General features: G+C 42.1%; 1 protein-coding gene and 1 long non-coding RNA gene across 2 annotated transcripts; one reads left to right on the top strand and one right to left on the bottom strand.

The window, feature by feature from the left end:
- The first annotated feature begins 341 nt into the window (after positions 1 to 341).
- LOC133899771 (uncharacterized) lies at positions 342 to 5105 on the top strand. The gene is made up of 2 exons (XR_009906407.1): positions 342 to 539; positions 4506 to 5105. It is a non-coding gene; the product is annotated as an uncharacterized LOC133899771 (long non-coding RNA).
- LOC133899770 (transcription factor TB1-like) lies at positions 3448 to 4289 on the bottom strand. The gene has a single exon (XM_062340833.1). It carries the CDS (start codon positions 4230 to 4232, stop codon positions 3522 to 3524), a length of 711 nt encoding a protein of 236 aa, XP_062196817.1. The 5' UTR covers positions 4233 to 4289; the 3' UTR covers positions 3448 to 3521.
- Positions 5106 to 13751: the final 8646 nt, after the last annotated feature.

The following is a 13751-nucleotide window of genomic DNA, read 5'->3' as shown; positions in this document are numbered from 1 at the left end:
AGTCCTGACACAGTGAGAGTCCACGACAAAAATGGCAGTCCATGCATGCAAAGGACAAAGCAAACAGTATTTTGAACAGTCAGCCGGTCACAATGCATCACCCAATTAACAGATGCCCGGAGGAAACGCAGCACTGCACTGTACACTACATCTGAAGCTTCTGGGAAAACCCATGCATCCTGGCCGTCCGTCGCCGACCATCTCAGCTATGAGCGAACGACAGCACGCAGAGAGAGAAAGACAGAGGGAGCCGTAGCTAGTATGGACGCATGGCCATCCAATCAGATAAAGAAGCGGAGCTCTTTAGGGACAGAGAAAGAGGGGGAGGGGGACTCGGTAGGGTGTGGCTGCTTGGCGGGTAGCGGCGTGCTTGTGTTGGTTCGAGTCTATCCGCTCTCTCTCTCAATAGCGCACATGCGGCAGCAAGCATGGCCACAAGCTCTACCTGTTATATATCCATGAGGATGCCTGGCAAATTCAGTCCCAACCCATTGCTTGGCAGCTAGAGATTCTCGGCGTGGAGAAGAGCTCAATCACAGGTTTGTGCTTTCTCTCTCTAGATATACCACATGCCTCTCATAGTATGCTCTTACATTCTGCCTTTGTGTATGCAATGAAAATATAATTTAGTTTGTACGAGGTATGCTTCTTCACTGGCACTGAGATGTCTCCATTCTCCCCATGACCATGTGCTTGTTAATTGAATCAACACCCCACATAATCTGATGCAACTACCCATGCATGCTCTCTTGATTGTCTTGACTAAATCTACTTTAAAAAGGTACGTTAATTGTCTGAACTTATTGTCACAACAGCTTTCTGTTTTTTTTAATTTAACCAGTTTCTGACCAGTAAGCAACGAACCAAGCAATAAACGTTGCATCAACCATGACCAAGAAAATCTAGGATGCTCTAGTCATCACACATGATTTCAAAGGAAATTACCTGAATCATCTTCCAACTGATTCAATCTAGTTACGTTGTATTAGGTTCTACTCTTGCTGCACTGTAGAGTACTCTATAGTCCGCGAAGTGATGAACATGCCAAGAAAGTTTCTGTACTCTTGTAAACCCACCGTAGGTATATAAAGCTTAATTGTATCTCGCTTTTACAGCTGTTCGAGTAAAATAATTCTATGCAGCCAATTGGTGATTTTGCAGAAACTGTAAGAAAGACTTTCCTATTTCATGGAGCTTATATGGAATTCACCATAAGAAAAAAAACTCGGACGTTTTTCAATTCAGCACAACTTTTTCAAGCCAACCAAATTAATTTTCATCTTTTGAAGCACAGATGATAAAAACAGATGCATGTTCCGGTGGGCAAATCTGCCTTCTATTGTGTTACCTCAAAAAAAAAAAAAGATGCAAGCTACTCATTCGGCAATATCTCCATTGATTTGCACAAGAATATCTTAAGACGTTAGAAGTCAGGAAGAAATACGAATTGTAAATTGCATTATGCCTAACGGAGTTATTTTAATTTTGTTATCCTTGACTTCCAAACTATTCCAGATAAACTCCAATTAACTAACTTTTTTGTTTTGTATATATACCTAGTTTTTCTGTCATCCTGATATGTGTATGTACTGTAATCTCCGCTCCAAATTATCACATCATTCATTCGACAGAATGTCATATATATATCACACAAGAAATTTCTATAGAAGCAGGACATGCTTTTGGATCAAATTAAGGATGCAACCCAAGGTTAAAAAAATCTAAACAATTGAAGGTCTATTAATTAGGTATAAAAGTAGCATATTGAATTATTGATACCACACATTGCATAATGAAAACTAAAATTTGCTCGTCCAACACACTAGCCAAAATAATGAATTAAGACCCTGCCGTACCCTGGGCGCGCATATACAAACAATAATCTCATCACATCAGATATTTGTGAGCATATACGGAAGGGACCTATATAAGTGGCGGTGTGGAAAAATCTACATATATCGAAAAATACATGGAAGGAACCAGCATTAAACAAACTCTTAAAATGCAAGAACCTTTTTTTAATAAGATTCATATTTCTATGTGAGCATGCAGATCAAGCATGATTTGGAGCACACTGTGCAATATATTTGAATATCTATGTATTCTAATTATAACCAATTTACTTGATAGAAAACAAATGTGCAATTGTGTTACTTCTATCATGATTAAGATACATTTTTAATTCATGGAAACCTTTCTGTTGTTAGCATCAAAGTTTAGGCATAATGGATGCATCACATTACAAATCATGCCAAATACAGCTAGATGAAATATTTAGGTGAAACCACACCTAAAAATGAGGATGCGTACTCTCTGTGAATAAGAAAAAGGATATAACAAGTAATACATGAAATCATTAAGGCTTTTCCCCGCCTATAACACTGAAGTTTTGTTTATCTTAAATGCTTATTATGTGTGAAATTAAATATAATCTTCACAAAATTGGTGAAAAATGGTATGTAACACGAAAAATTAATAGTAGGCTTTTGGTATAATATAGAGTCAATTCAAAATGTTACACACAGAAAAAGAAAGTATAATTAAAAATATTAAGGAAAGTAGTATATATGTTCTGACTGAGTGTTATGTGTACTATTAGTGTGAGATTTCACATTTGAATACAATTTTCCGTGCTGTATATTATTCAGATGCATATTTTCGGATACAGACACAAGTATTTCTTCTTGGCCTTCTAGGTCTGCATGAATTTGGTGTGTGAAGAAGCTTTGAGGTAAGGTAACAGGTAAGGGAACACAAAATTCAGTGACACTGGAATCACTATTGACTATATTGCTACTTTCCGTAGTCAAGCATCCAAATTAGCCAACAATCAATGGAACTGCACAACTTAAAGTTGGAAAATATTTGCTAAACATGCACTTGGAGTAAGTCAGGTAACCATTAGCTGATACTTCACATCATTAACCAAAGACCTGAAACCACCACTACTTGTACATTAATATATCACCCTGCTATAAGGGAGAAATTCCTTGAATTCTCAATTCTATTCTAAATATACCTCTTATTTCAGTTTAAGTGAATCGTGAGCTGATTCATCATCTATTAATAACTCTTGTGCCAAAATCCTGTCTCAAGGGTATGCATGTAATAAATTACTTGCTAGCTTTAGCTAGGGTTCAAGGATTTCACCTGGAATTGATGTTGAAACTTACTGATTGAATTGTGGCCGAAGGATTCTAAGCCCATGCGCGCCACTAGAAAACTCAGAAAAACGTCAGAAACTTCAGAATTTGCACATCAGAAAACTAAAACCAACAAATATAATTAGCAAGATTGCTGACGAACACCCAGTACCAACTTATAGGATTGATTGCCATTAACTATAGTCTCGATCCGTCGATCGGACGCCGGATACCACACACCCAAATTAATTAACTTGTCTTGATAAACAGAGAACCAGATATATATACACTGGCTATCATAGGATCATGGCAGCTGAAACATCTCAACATTTAGAGTGTTCAGACTTTAGACGTAATGTTTGCATACCACACAAGAAATCACCTTGGTAGCACTCCTCCGTTGTTGCAAGATCTCATCATCTCCTCGAGCTGGTAGTACTGGTAATAGTAGTCCAACCAGTCCATTGGCTGCGGCTGCTCCATCGCCGCTGCTGCCACGGCACCTGACATGGTCCACTCGTGTTCACCGCCGCCATGATCCTCCATGAGCGCCACCGGCCCATCAAGGCCGCCTCTGCTTCTCGCCTTGTCCCTGGAGTCCTTGAAACAGCCAGTGCTCGAGGAGCTCCCCTCCCCCTTCTCCTTGACCGCCGGTCCGGAGGCAACCGCCTGCACGGCGTCCCCTAGCGCCGCGTCACAGAGGCAGTCGATGGCCGGCTTGGACTGGGTGAGGAGCCAGTTGACGGTCTTGCTGGGCTTGTCGAACCCCAGCCGGTCCTGCAGCGCGAAGAAGTCGCGCGCGACGCCGACCGACAGCCGCATCCGCCGGTCGCGCACGCCCTGCGCCGTGCGGATCTTGCTATGCCGATCCGTTCGGGCCGGCCGCTTCCGCAGCGCCGCGGCGCCCGCGACGGTGCCACGCCTCATGCCTTCCACCGGCGCCCCATCCCTCGGCCCCCGCTCCGCCGCCGCCGCCGCCTGCAGCGGAGACGTCACTGGCCGGAGCACCGCCTCCAGGGTGTCCTGGTTGTACATGTCGGCGGGGAAGATCTGACCGCCGTACCCGTCCCAAGACGCGGTGGCCGGCATGTGGAAAGCAGCTGCAGCAGCAGTAGGGTTTGGTAATAACTGTTCTTGCTGGTAGACGCTATGATAATGATAGTGATGAGGGTCGTTAGGGTAAGGAGGCAACATTTTGTGGTGATTGTGCACTAGTACAAAACTAAAACCAGTGGTAATTGTGCTACACAAGCAGAGGTAGAATTGAAGCTTCTTGTCCTAATGGTATATATAAAGCTCTAGATTTTTGCTAGTATATATGTATATAAAGCTAAGTGTCCATGTCCATTGGCCAGTGATCAGGAGGAAAGAGACGGTAAAAGGAGGGGAGGACAAGGTAAGGGAAAGAGCCGGTGGTAGAGGTGAAGGAGAAAGACACACACGAGAGAGAGACTAGTAGTGTGCTCATGGGTCCAGAGTCAAATAAGTCGAGACTGAATGAGAACTAGGGCAAGCTATGGATTATTAATGACCATTGGTGTGTATGTATATTATTATAATACTCCTACTGTCCTGTTTACCCTGTTGTTGTTGTTGTTTGGTCTCTCATGGCATGCATTGATATGCATGGTGTCTCTCTCAAAGTCCAAAGTCCAAAGTCCAAACTGTGGCGTACTGGCTGCAGTGTGGGCTCAGCTAAGGCAGCAGCTGCCTCTAGCTAGTGCATGCTGCCACTGGCCGTTGTGGGCGAATGATGTAGTCATTATTGTACTGATGCCTACAAGTGCGTACTGTATGGCCACGTGAGGAGGGCTTGAGCACATCTGGGCAGCGTGCAGGCGTTTTGTAGAACGAGTATGCAATATTTACAAATGTAACAATGGCTCTATGAATTAGAGTACTACGTTGTATATACCAATCATGAGAAATACAAATCCACATGAACGTATGATTTATCTTAATCATCCATTCATCCCACGTGATATTCATCTAACTATTGATTTTTCTTATATATCTTATGATTTTTTCATGTATCTTTATAATATAAATCTCAATAAAAAAAATAATCTTGATAAGTCACGTATACGCAAATGCTATCGAAAATTTCGCATTCAGTACCCACCATTGTTGGACTCTATTATTGAACACTTTTCATCGACAGCGTCAACTTTTGGGGAACTGTTTTGGTTCACTAAGGTCAATACTAGATAGTTAGCGCACAAATGCTATTGATCGGCATCTCTTTTCTTATTCATCCACAGCATCCCCTTTTATATACTGTAGTCAGTATTTGATGTGCAATATAGGGTTTGTTTTGTGGATTTCCATTGCTAGCCAGTGCGATCAATATGTGATCACTTATATCAGTGGCGGACTCATGATTTTTTGGCTGGGCATTGGAACTTAGGTGGACTCAGGATTTCTTGGCTGGACTTTTCTTCTTTCTGAACCTTTTATCTCTATCATATTATTAATAAAGAGTGTGAGTTGGTAACTAAGAGACACAAAATCCGTATTTAAGAAATCTATTGGATAAAACTAAGCTAGTTTAAGCAAGTGATACTTGTCATATACAACAAATGAATTGGATAGATTGAATGATACCATACAGACAATTTATCTTATCAAACCTATCATTAAACTCTCAAAGTTGCCTATCAATAACATTTAAGAAAATCTCAACACAAAAAAGATAGAGATTATTGATATTTCTACGAAACCTCTTTGATTTTATAACTGGCTCATAATGATCATCCATGTTAGGGGGTTCAATATCATGCTTCACACAAAAGATAGTGACCCCTTCAAGAAATGTTTTTCAATGGGGAATTGCAGCTGAGGCGCTGCTGCTCCTGCCTGCTTGATGCAAATGAGAATCGATCCTCCCTGAACCAAGCAAAATGATACCGATGATTTTTGGGCTAGGCCAGTGGATAGGGGTGTGGGGGGAGAGTAAACGGGCAGACTGAAGACCATTTTTGGACAGGAAGAAGAGATTTTGGTCCAATTATTTGTATCCATGAACATATGTCAAATACACACACATATATATATACATACATACATACAAACTCAATCTTTTTCCAAAAAATTTAGGCATTCAGTTGAATGCCCTTGAATCCAATGAGGTCCGCCAATGACTTATACGAACAAAACTAAGCAAGTGATCAAAATGGTCGTGCATTGAAAAGCCTTACCAAACGGCTCTTGTGGGCGTCCATTGGAGATTAAATGCCATTATCTTTTAAGCAAAATATATACAAAGTCAGCTCTACATTGTTACTCGGTTGGCTTTAAGGTAAACCTTTCAAACATTCGGTAATAAGCGGGTCCACTGGGAGGGCCCATTCACTGCTTGTCTGCCGCAACTTTTTTGAGAGAGTACAACGGGACGCATGCCCATTCTTTTTTTTTTTTTGCTTCAAAATGTGAGATTATATATATTAGATCATCACAGGTTACAATCGGTTGTTATAAGAGAAGCAACAAGTCTAGAGCAGGTCTAACTAACATCATACCGGTCTTATGGTGAGCTCGTTAATTTTCAAACTCTACATTTTTATTTTTAGTAGACGCTTAATATATATATATATATATATATATATATATATATATATATATATATATATATATATATATATATATATAATGGTACAAATGATGTACACGTGTTTACGAGTTATCAAGTGTTTAAAAAGAACTAACGTCACAAGCACACACATACGTGAACCTCCACTACACATGCTAAGAAATTATGAAATGTGGATTATCTAAAACCCTCATGCACTAGACGCCCGCGTGTGCATACGTCGATTAAATAAGATCTACTAAAGACTGTACTTCGAGTGTGCGCACTGGCCCGTCCTTGCTTGATTGCTTCGCCTCGACTCTGTGAAATCACGAAGTGATGCCTTGTACACATCGTCAAGGTACTAGCCGTGTTTCTACTTAAGAAACTACTGTGCCGTACGCCCTGAACAGTCCTTTCAAGATGACAATTCCTTGCCCAAAAGTACTCACAGTGAATGCGTGTAGTTAGTAATAAATTATACTGTACCTCTAGTGTGCTACGGTATATGAAATGCAAAACCGTATACACTTGTACATATAGTTTATTATAGTCATCTATCTCTCACACTACTATAGAACATGTTAACAATGCTGGTTCTAGAATCTCATCAGTGCCCGTTTTAGAACCGGCACTATGCAAGTGGCACTGATGAGATCGAACTAGCAGTGTCGGGCTTACAACCGACACTGATAAGTTTTTCAGAAAGCAAAAGAAAAAAAAGCTAGGCAAACGAGCTGACTCGATGCATCGAGCCGAGCCCGCTCCCAGCCCCACATGATGGAGCTCATCGTCGCCGACGTGTATCCGGCCACTGCGCTCGCTGCTTATGCGCTTCCTCTTGATGCTCCAGCCAGCACCACTGGATGAGGACATGTCGCTGCTCCCCGCCTTGAGGTCCATGACAGCGCGCACACTAGCAAATTGGGGGCATTCATCTGCTACCGCAAAAGACTCCAACTTCCCCATCACACCCATCACACTATCAAGAACGAGGAGACGAATCGAGAAGAGAAATCCAGCTCACCAACCATCGGCGGAGCCCTTCACGTCGATGTAGACCACAAAGAGCTGCAACTTCCTCTGCACCGAACCAAAACCAACCCGAAACCCCAATCAAGAACTGTTCATCCCTATTTCACAGGAAGCAGAAAAGATGAAGGGACACAAACCTGATCCAGGAGGCAGAGCGATCCACGGGCGTAGATGATGGACTACAGCCCATCCGACCGAAATTGGGGAAGAAAGAAAGATTCCCATGATTCATAGAGTAGGGGGGCAGTGCGCGGAGCCTTTCGCCCGAGGCTCTTGCCGCACTTGCAGCCGACGCGATGCACCGAAACTTGTTGGCATAGCCGAACCACGTGTCGTCAGTGGCATTGAACGTCACCACACCGCAGTGGACTGCGTGGCCGTAGCAGCCAGCCACGATGCTCACCAACCACGGTGCGAGGAGGGTGGGACGGCGGCCGAGGCCAAGAGCCCAGGGAGTGAGGGGCGGCGGGACCACGGGAGAAAAAGAGATAAGGGAGAGAGAGGTTTGTGGTGGAGGAAAGAGATAAGGGAGAGATAGAGCGAGGAGAGATAAGTTGAGTGCCTGAGCGGGACGTGATGACCGAGATGTGAGCCAAAATTGCAGTGGAGGAAAATTTCGGGTCCAGTGCAATATCAGTGCCAGTTCCGGTCACGAACCGGCACTGATAATCTGTTTTAGTGCCGATTCGTGGATGGAACCGGCACTGAAGTATCAGTGCTGTTTCCAGGCACTGAAGTATCAGTGTTGTTTCCATCCATGAACCGACACTGATAGTGATTATCAGTGTCGGTTCATAGCACCTCACTCATTGTTTGCGCGCGAGAGATTAAGAACCGGCACTAGTTCACTTTATGTCGCATTTATTGTTGAACCGACACTAACAGGACGCTACTTTTGATTTGTTCTGTAGTAGTGTTACCTAATACTAATCCATTCATTGTTTATCCTTACATACCCTATAGCTTTTTCAACTACTTTTCCATCACGAACTCAACGTAAATGAATAGTCATAATAAATTATATATACGTATGTACATGTGAAAACTTCCCTTTCATAGTACGGGAGATACAACTTGTCTCAGTTGTTCATCCATCCCACCTGATACTTATTTTTTTCTTGATTCTCTTGTCTTTCCCCATAGTTTTTTCATCTACTTCTCTAGCACTAATCTCAACGCAAATGATCAGGTGAGATCTGAGTGGTCAATACGTACGTATGCATGCATGTAAAAGTAGGGTTCCGATTGCAGTGGACACAATGGTCGAGTTATCACTATATGTGATATTAATACTATCCTCCAATCAAAAAAATTAAGTCAAACTATCTATATTTTGACCTTCAATATCCTATTGACACTACAAGATCTTTTTCTGAGGGATTTTTTTTTAATGACCGAAGATTATTGTCCTTGTATATAATTTTTTCTAAAGTGGCCGAAGGTTTTCTAGTCTAATATCGACATTTTCGAGTGTAAAAATGACTTAGCAACAAAAAATCACCAACCAATCATTCTAAAAAATATAATGATCGGCCATTTAGTAATAATACTCAGAAATTGTTCAAATAGACTAAAAACTCTCAGCCATTTGAGAAAAATTCTAAAAAATGATAATAGCCATCGCCATTTGCAAAAAGACACTCGAAAAATCTTGTAGTGTGAACATTAAGTTTGAACATTAGAAAATGATATGAGTAGATTTATCTTGAAAGACATAGTTTTTCAATAGTTAACTTTTGCTAATCCATGGTAGCCTTGAGCCTGGTTCTGCTCTTGCTAAAGGTCCCATTTGAATATGCTGTGCCTTTAGAGTATCTAGCTGGCTGCGGAAGCGACTGTGACTGTTGAATTTTGATTATTCGCTTTTAGAATAAACTTTTAATTCTCAGCACACCAAAAACCAGGTAAACTCCTCTCAACTTGCTTCTCAGCTTCCAGTTCACTTCAGCTATAATTACTTCCTCAATCAGCCAAAAATTATTAAAACCGAGATAAAAAACCAATCTTTTGAATAGCTTATGGTTTTTCTTTAAAAAGAGGCCTTCTAAGCGTCTCGTACGTGAAAGCTATATATCTATCGTTCGTTCGTTCGTTGGATTGCGTCTCGTACGTCCTCGCCTTTACCCTTTTTGGATAGATGCCACCACTGCTAGCTCTGGGCTCTGCCCTCTTTCCCCCCACGCACCAATGATGCATCATGCACTGTACGTAGTACCGGATCGACTACCAGCCATTGGTGCCTCCATATGGCCCACGAGACGACGAGACGCACTCGCGCTTAGCTGCCCTGTGGATACGACGTTTACATACGCTTTCCGGGATTCCGCTACACATAAAGCTACCTAGCTACATGCATGCAGCATGTACCTAGGAACCATCGATCGCTACGATGCGTGCACGCCAGGTGGTATGAAACGCATGCACCGGGCCACACCGGCCGGCAGCTTGTTGCTAGCTGCTCGGGAGGAGCGGCCGGCCGGCCTGCCGCCGATGAAGCAGTGGCGCCGAGAGGTTCACTTGGCGCGCCTCGTGACCACACACACAAACTCGCACGCGTGCCGGCGTGCGGCGCCGGCCGCGAGCGGCCGAGAAGCCACCGGCCGGTTGCGCGCGTCTCTGTACGATGGAGACGGGAAAGACAAGCTGAAGTGGCCGCCGTTACGGTTACGCGAGGATCGAGAGACATAATGGATGGAATCGATTCTTCCACCTGGGCATGGTGCACATACAACCTATCTCAAGTGGCTGTTTCTCTACTCCGATATTTATTTATTCCTGGGTTCCTTTACGGCTTTACCTATATTTCTAATACGATTTTCAATACAAATGAATCACTCTGATAAATCTTGTGTGTACAAAGACATGTAAAAATTTCTCTTTACTTCCATGTGGGCCGGTTGGGTTTTTTCTAGTTAAAGGCTTAAAAGACATAGCAAACATAATATGGTCTTAGTACTATTTCAATGCCTGTACGTCACGACTAAATTTCTATTTTTAGTACAAGTTGGACGTGCATATGCATACCACACGCATGCCAATACACTCAGTGCATGTGTGCTAACACATGTCTAAATAAGATTAGAGTCATAACCTCACTTAGCGTAGACATACCTTTTAATCACTGAACACACCCAAATATATATGTACTATTCCTTTTGAGATTTAATAAAAAATACAAGCACTCATACCAAATATAGGACCTGAAACTAAGTAGCCAGGTTCCACCGCCGGGATCCTAAGTCCCAAAACATAGGTTAGTTCGCTTGTCACGGTGAAATTTCAATTGCGAATCATGCAAATGGGGGAGGAAATTCAACTGCGAATGAATGAATCATGCAAATTGATCGTACGTAGGCCTCTAGCTTGTTGGTAGCCCACAGAAATGTTCGGTGCCCGCGTGCGATAGCAACATTGTCTGGTACCGCGGTCGACAAGCTGTCGATGACTTGTATCACCTGTGGTTCTAGTCTTCTAGATGACATCCAATCCTCCATTGCTCTCAGGTATGCATGGTCATGTGGTTCTAGTCTTCTAGGCCTCTAGCTTGTTGGTAGGCGCTGTGTAATGTGCTTAGGCAAATTAAGCATTATTCGTCCAGCACCAAGAAAACACGTACCATCCAACCATCAGTGCATTCATGCATGGTACAGATGCTGTTTCGACGATGACGTCCCGGCGTCGATCCAGCCAGCACGTCATGTGGCTGTGACAGCGAAGGAGAGAAGTTAGTACCGGGTTAGTCCTCCCCTATCGATCATGCATGAGCATGACACGATGAGCGGGCGTCCATTAGCCATGTGGAACATACACACGCACGTACTACGGCGATACGACCAGCAGGCTAGCAACCACACTCGATCCTCTCATCGTCGTCGCTCTATTCATCAGCACGCGCGCGCGATCTCAAATAATGCATGTCCTCATGTGCGCCCGCGCGGTTCTCTCGGTCACATGTACAAGGAACGGCATTCAGTGCATCATGTCAGGGAAAGGAAAGTGACGGGAGAACAGAGGAAGAAGAAGCACTTTTGTGGCCGCAGATGTTGACTCCCGGCGGCCGCCCTATCGATGGTTCTCGTACTGCATGGCAGGGCTGGCCGGGCGGGCGGGTGGAAGGCATGTGGCGTGCAACTAAAGGTAGGCGCGCTCTTGAAAGACCAAGTACTAGGTGGTGGACTACGCATGATGCCTAGGTAGAGAGCAGTACTCTCCTATATCTCAAACCACCCGCCAAACGCTCTCAATCTGGGTTGCATGCTTTTGCCACTTATGGATCTATACGAGAGCTTATATCAGGAAGATCACGTAAGCAACTAAGCATGCAACAGGTAGCTAGACAAGGATGATCACGTCTCTGATATGTAAGCATGCAACAGGTAGCTAGACAAGGATGATCACGTCTCTGATATGATTTGCATGAAGCTAGGGCTGTGAAGGCCTTTACTCTAAACGGATGACGGTACATCTCCAGTCAATGGGTCCAAATTTGCGCTCGGTCTGTGCTGTCGATTAGCAACCGGAGTCGACACCCAAAGGTGTCCTTGCCTGATTTGCATAAACGGTATCAGATCAATCCCCCTATATATAATCGCATAAAACAACAAGGATATATGGCCAATGTGGAGGACCAAGTTATTCAACTTTTAGCGTGGCCTTTTGCCACGATCGATACAGGCCGTTGAGAGGTTAACAGTGTGAATGACAGGTTACAAATTAAAGATCTATTCCATGTACTTACTGCTTACTGCAGTATTTAGGATATGTTTGGTTGCTGAGACGAGGTTAGATCAGATATAGTCATTCATATTTTTTAGTGTTTAGTTGAAAGGCAGGTAGATGAGATCATCTGACTTTTCGGAATATTCCTCAAATATATTAGATGGAGTGATCAATTCATTTTGGCCAGATGAGATCATCTGACTTTTCGGAATATTCCTCAAATATATTAGATGGAGTGATCAATTCATTTTGGCCAGATGAGATCATCCACCTTGGCTAATCATGATCATTAGTAAAATATTAGTGGTAATTAATATGTTGTATTGCTAATTAGTATTTATTACTATGAGATTATGGTTGTTAAGTGTTACTCTCTCCATTCAGAAATAATAGACGTATTTCTTATGGGCTTGATCTTCAAAGTTGGATTTTATTAAGGTTTTCTTAAAAAATATTATTTATAGCTACAAAACCTATATAGTGTAAAATCATTTTGAATTGTGAACCTAGTTGTATAAATTCTATACACCAGATATTATTATAATTTGATTAAATATTAGTTAAAGTACACAAAATTTAACTTTTCTAAAAATAAATTAGCCTACTATTGCTGAATGGAGTGAGCAGTATGTTTATTAGTGCACTATTGGTGTATCGATTAGAGTATGATTAGTAATAATTAGTATATTTTGTTGTTAATTAGTAGTTACTACAATAAGATTAGCATTGACAAGTTTAATACTGTTGATTAGCGTATAGTTAGCTATTATTATTTAAAATTTAAAGATATAATTTAGTTAATTACTCTCATCTCTTTAACTAAATAGAAAACTAACTCATCCCATCATCTCAACCAAACAGACAATTTAGATAGACATATTCCAAAAAAAAAAAAAAAAATGGTCATATCCCATCCATCCTTGCGTTTCAACCAAACGCACCCTTAACTACTTATCATCACCTAATGGCACACTTGATATACTGTGTTCCTCGTACTCTGGTCAGATGGAGAAAGGTCATTGATCCGAGAGCGTCGAAAAGCAAGAATTTGGGTGAGGTGCGGGGGTAGCAGGTTCACAAATTTGATAGACTCTTGAAAATCGCTTAGTGTCGGTAACTGCGGTAACCGCACAATAATTCAATAGAATTTGGTATAAATCGGTCAAATTTTGTCAATTTTTTTGAAAATTTAGAATTTAGAATTTGAGTTTGACCGGTAATTGCTCGATTTTTAAATACGGTGCAAACCAAATTGGCTGGTAACCACGATAATCTAGCTCCATGGA

The sequence above is a fragment of the Phragmites australis genome, chromosome 18 (genome assembly GCF_958298935.1).
Source record: "Phragmites australis chromosome 18, lpPhrAust1.1, whole genome shotgun sequence".
NCBI lineage: Eukaryota > Viridiplantae > Streptophyta > Magnoliopsida > Poales > Poaceae > Phragmites > Phragmites australis.
The sequence above is the reverse complement of the archived record's forward strand: the minus strand, read 5'-3'. Positions and strand labels throughout refer to the sequence as shown.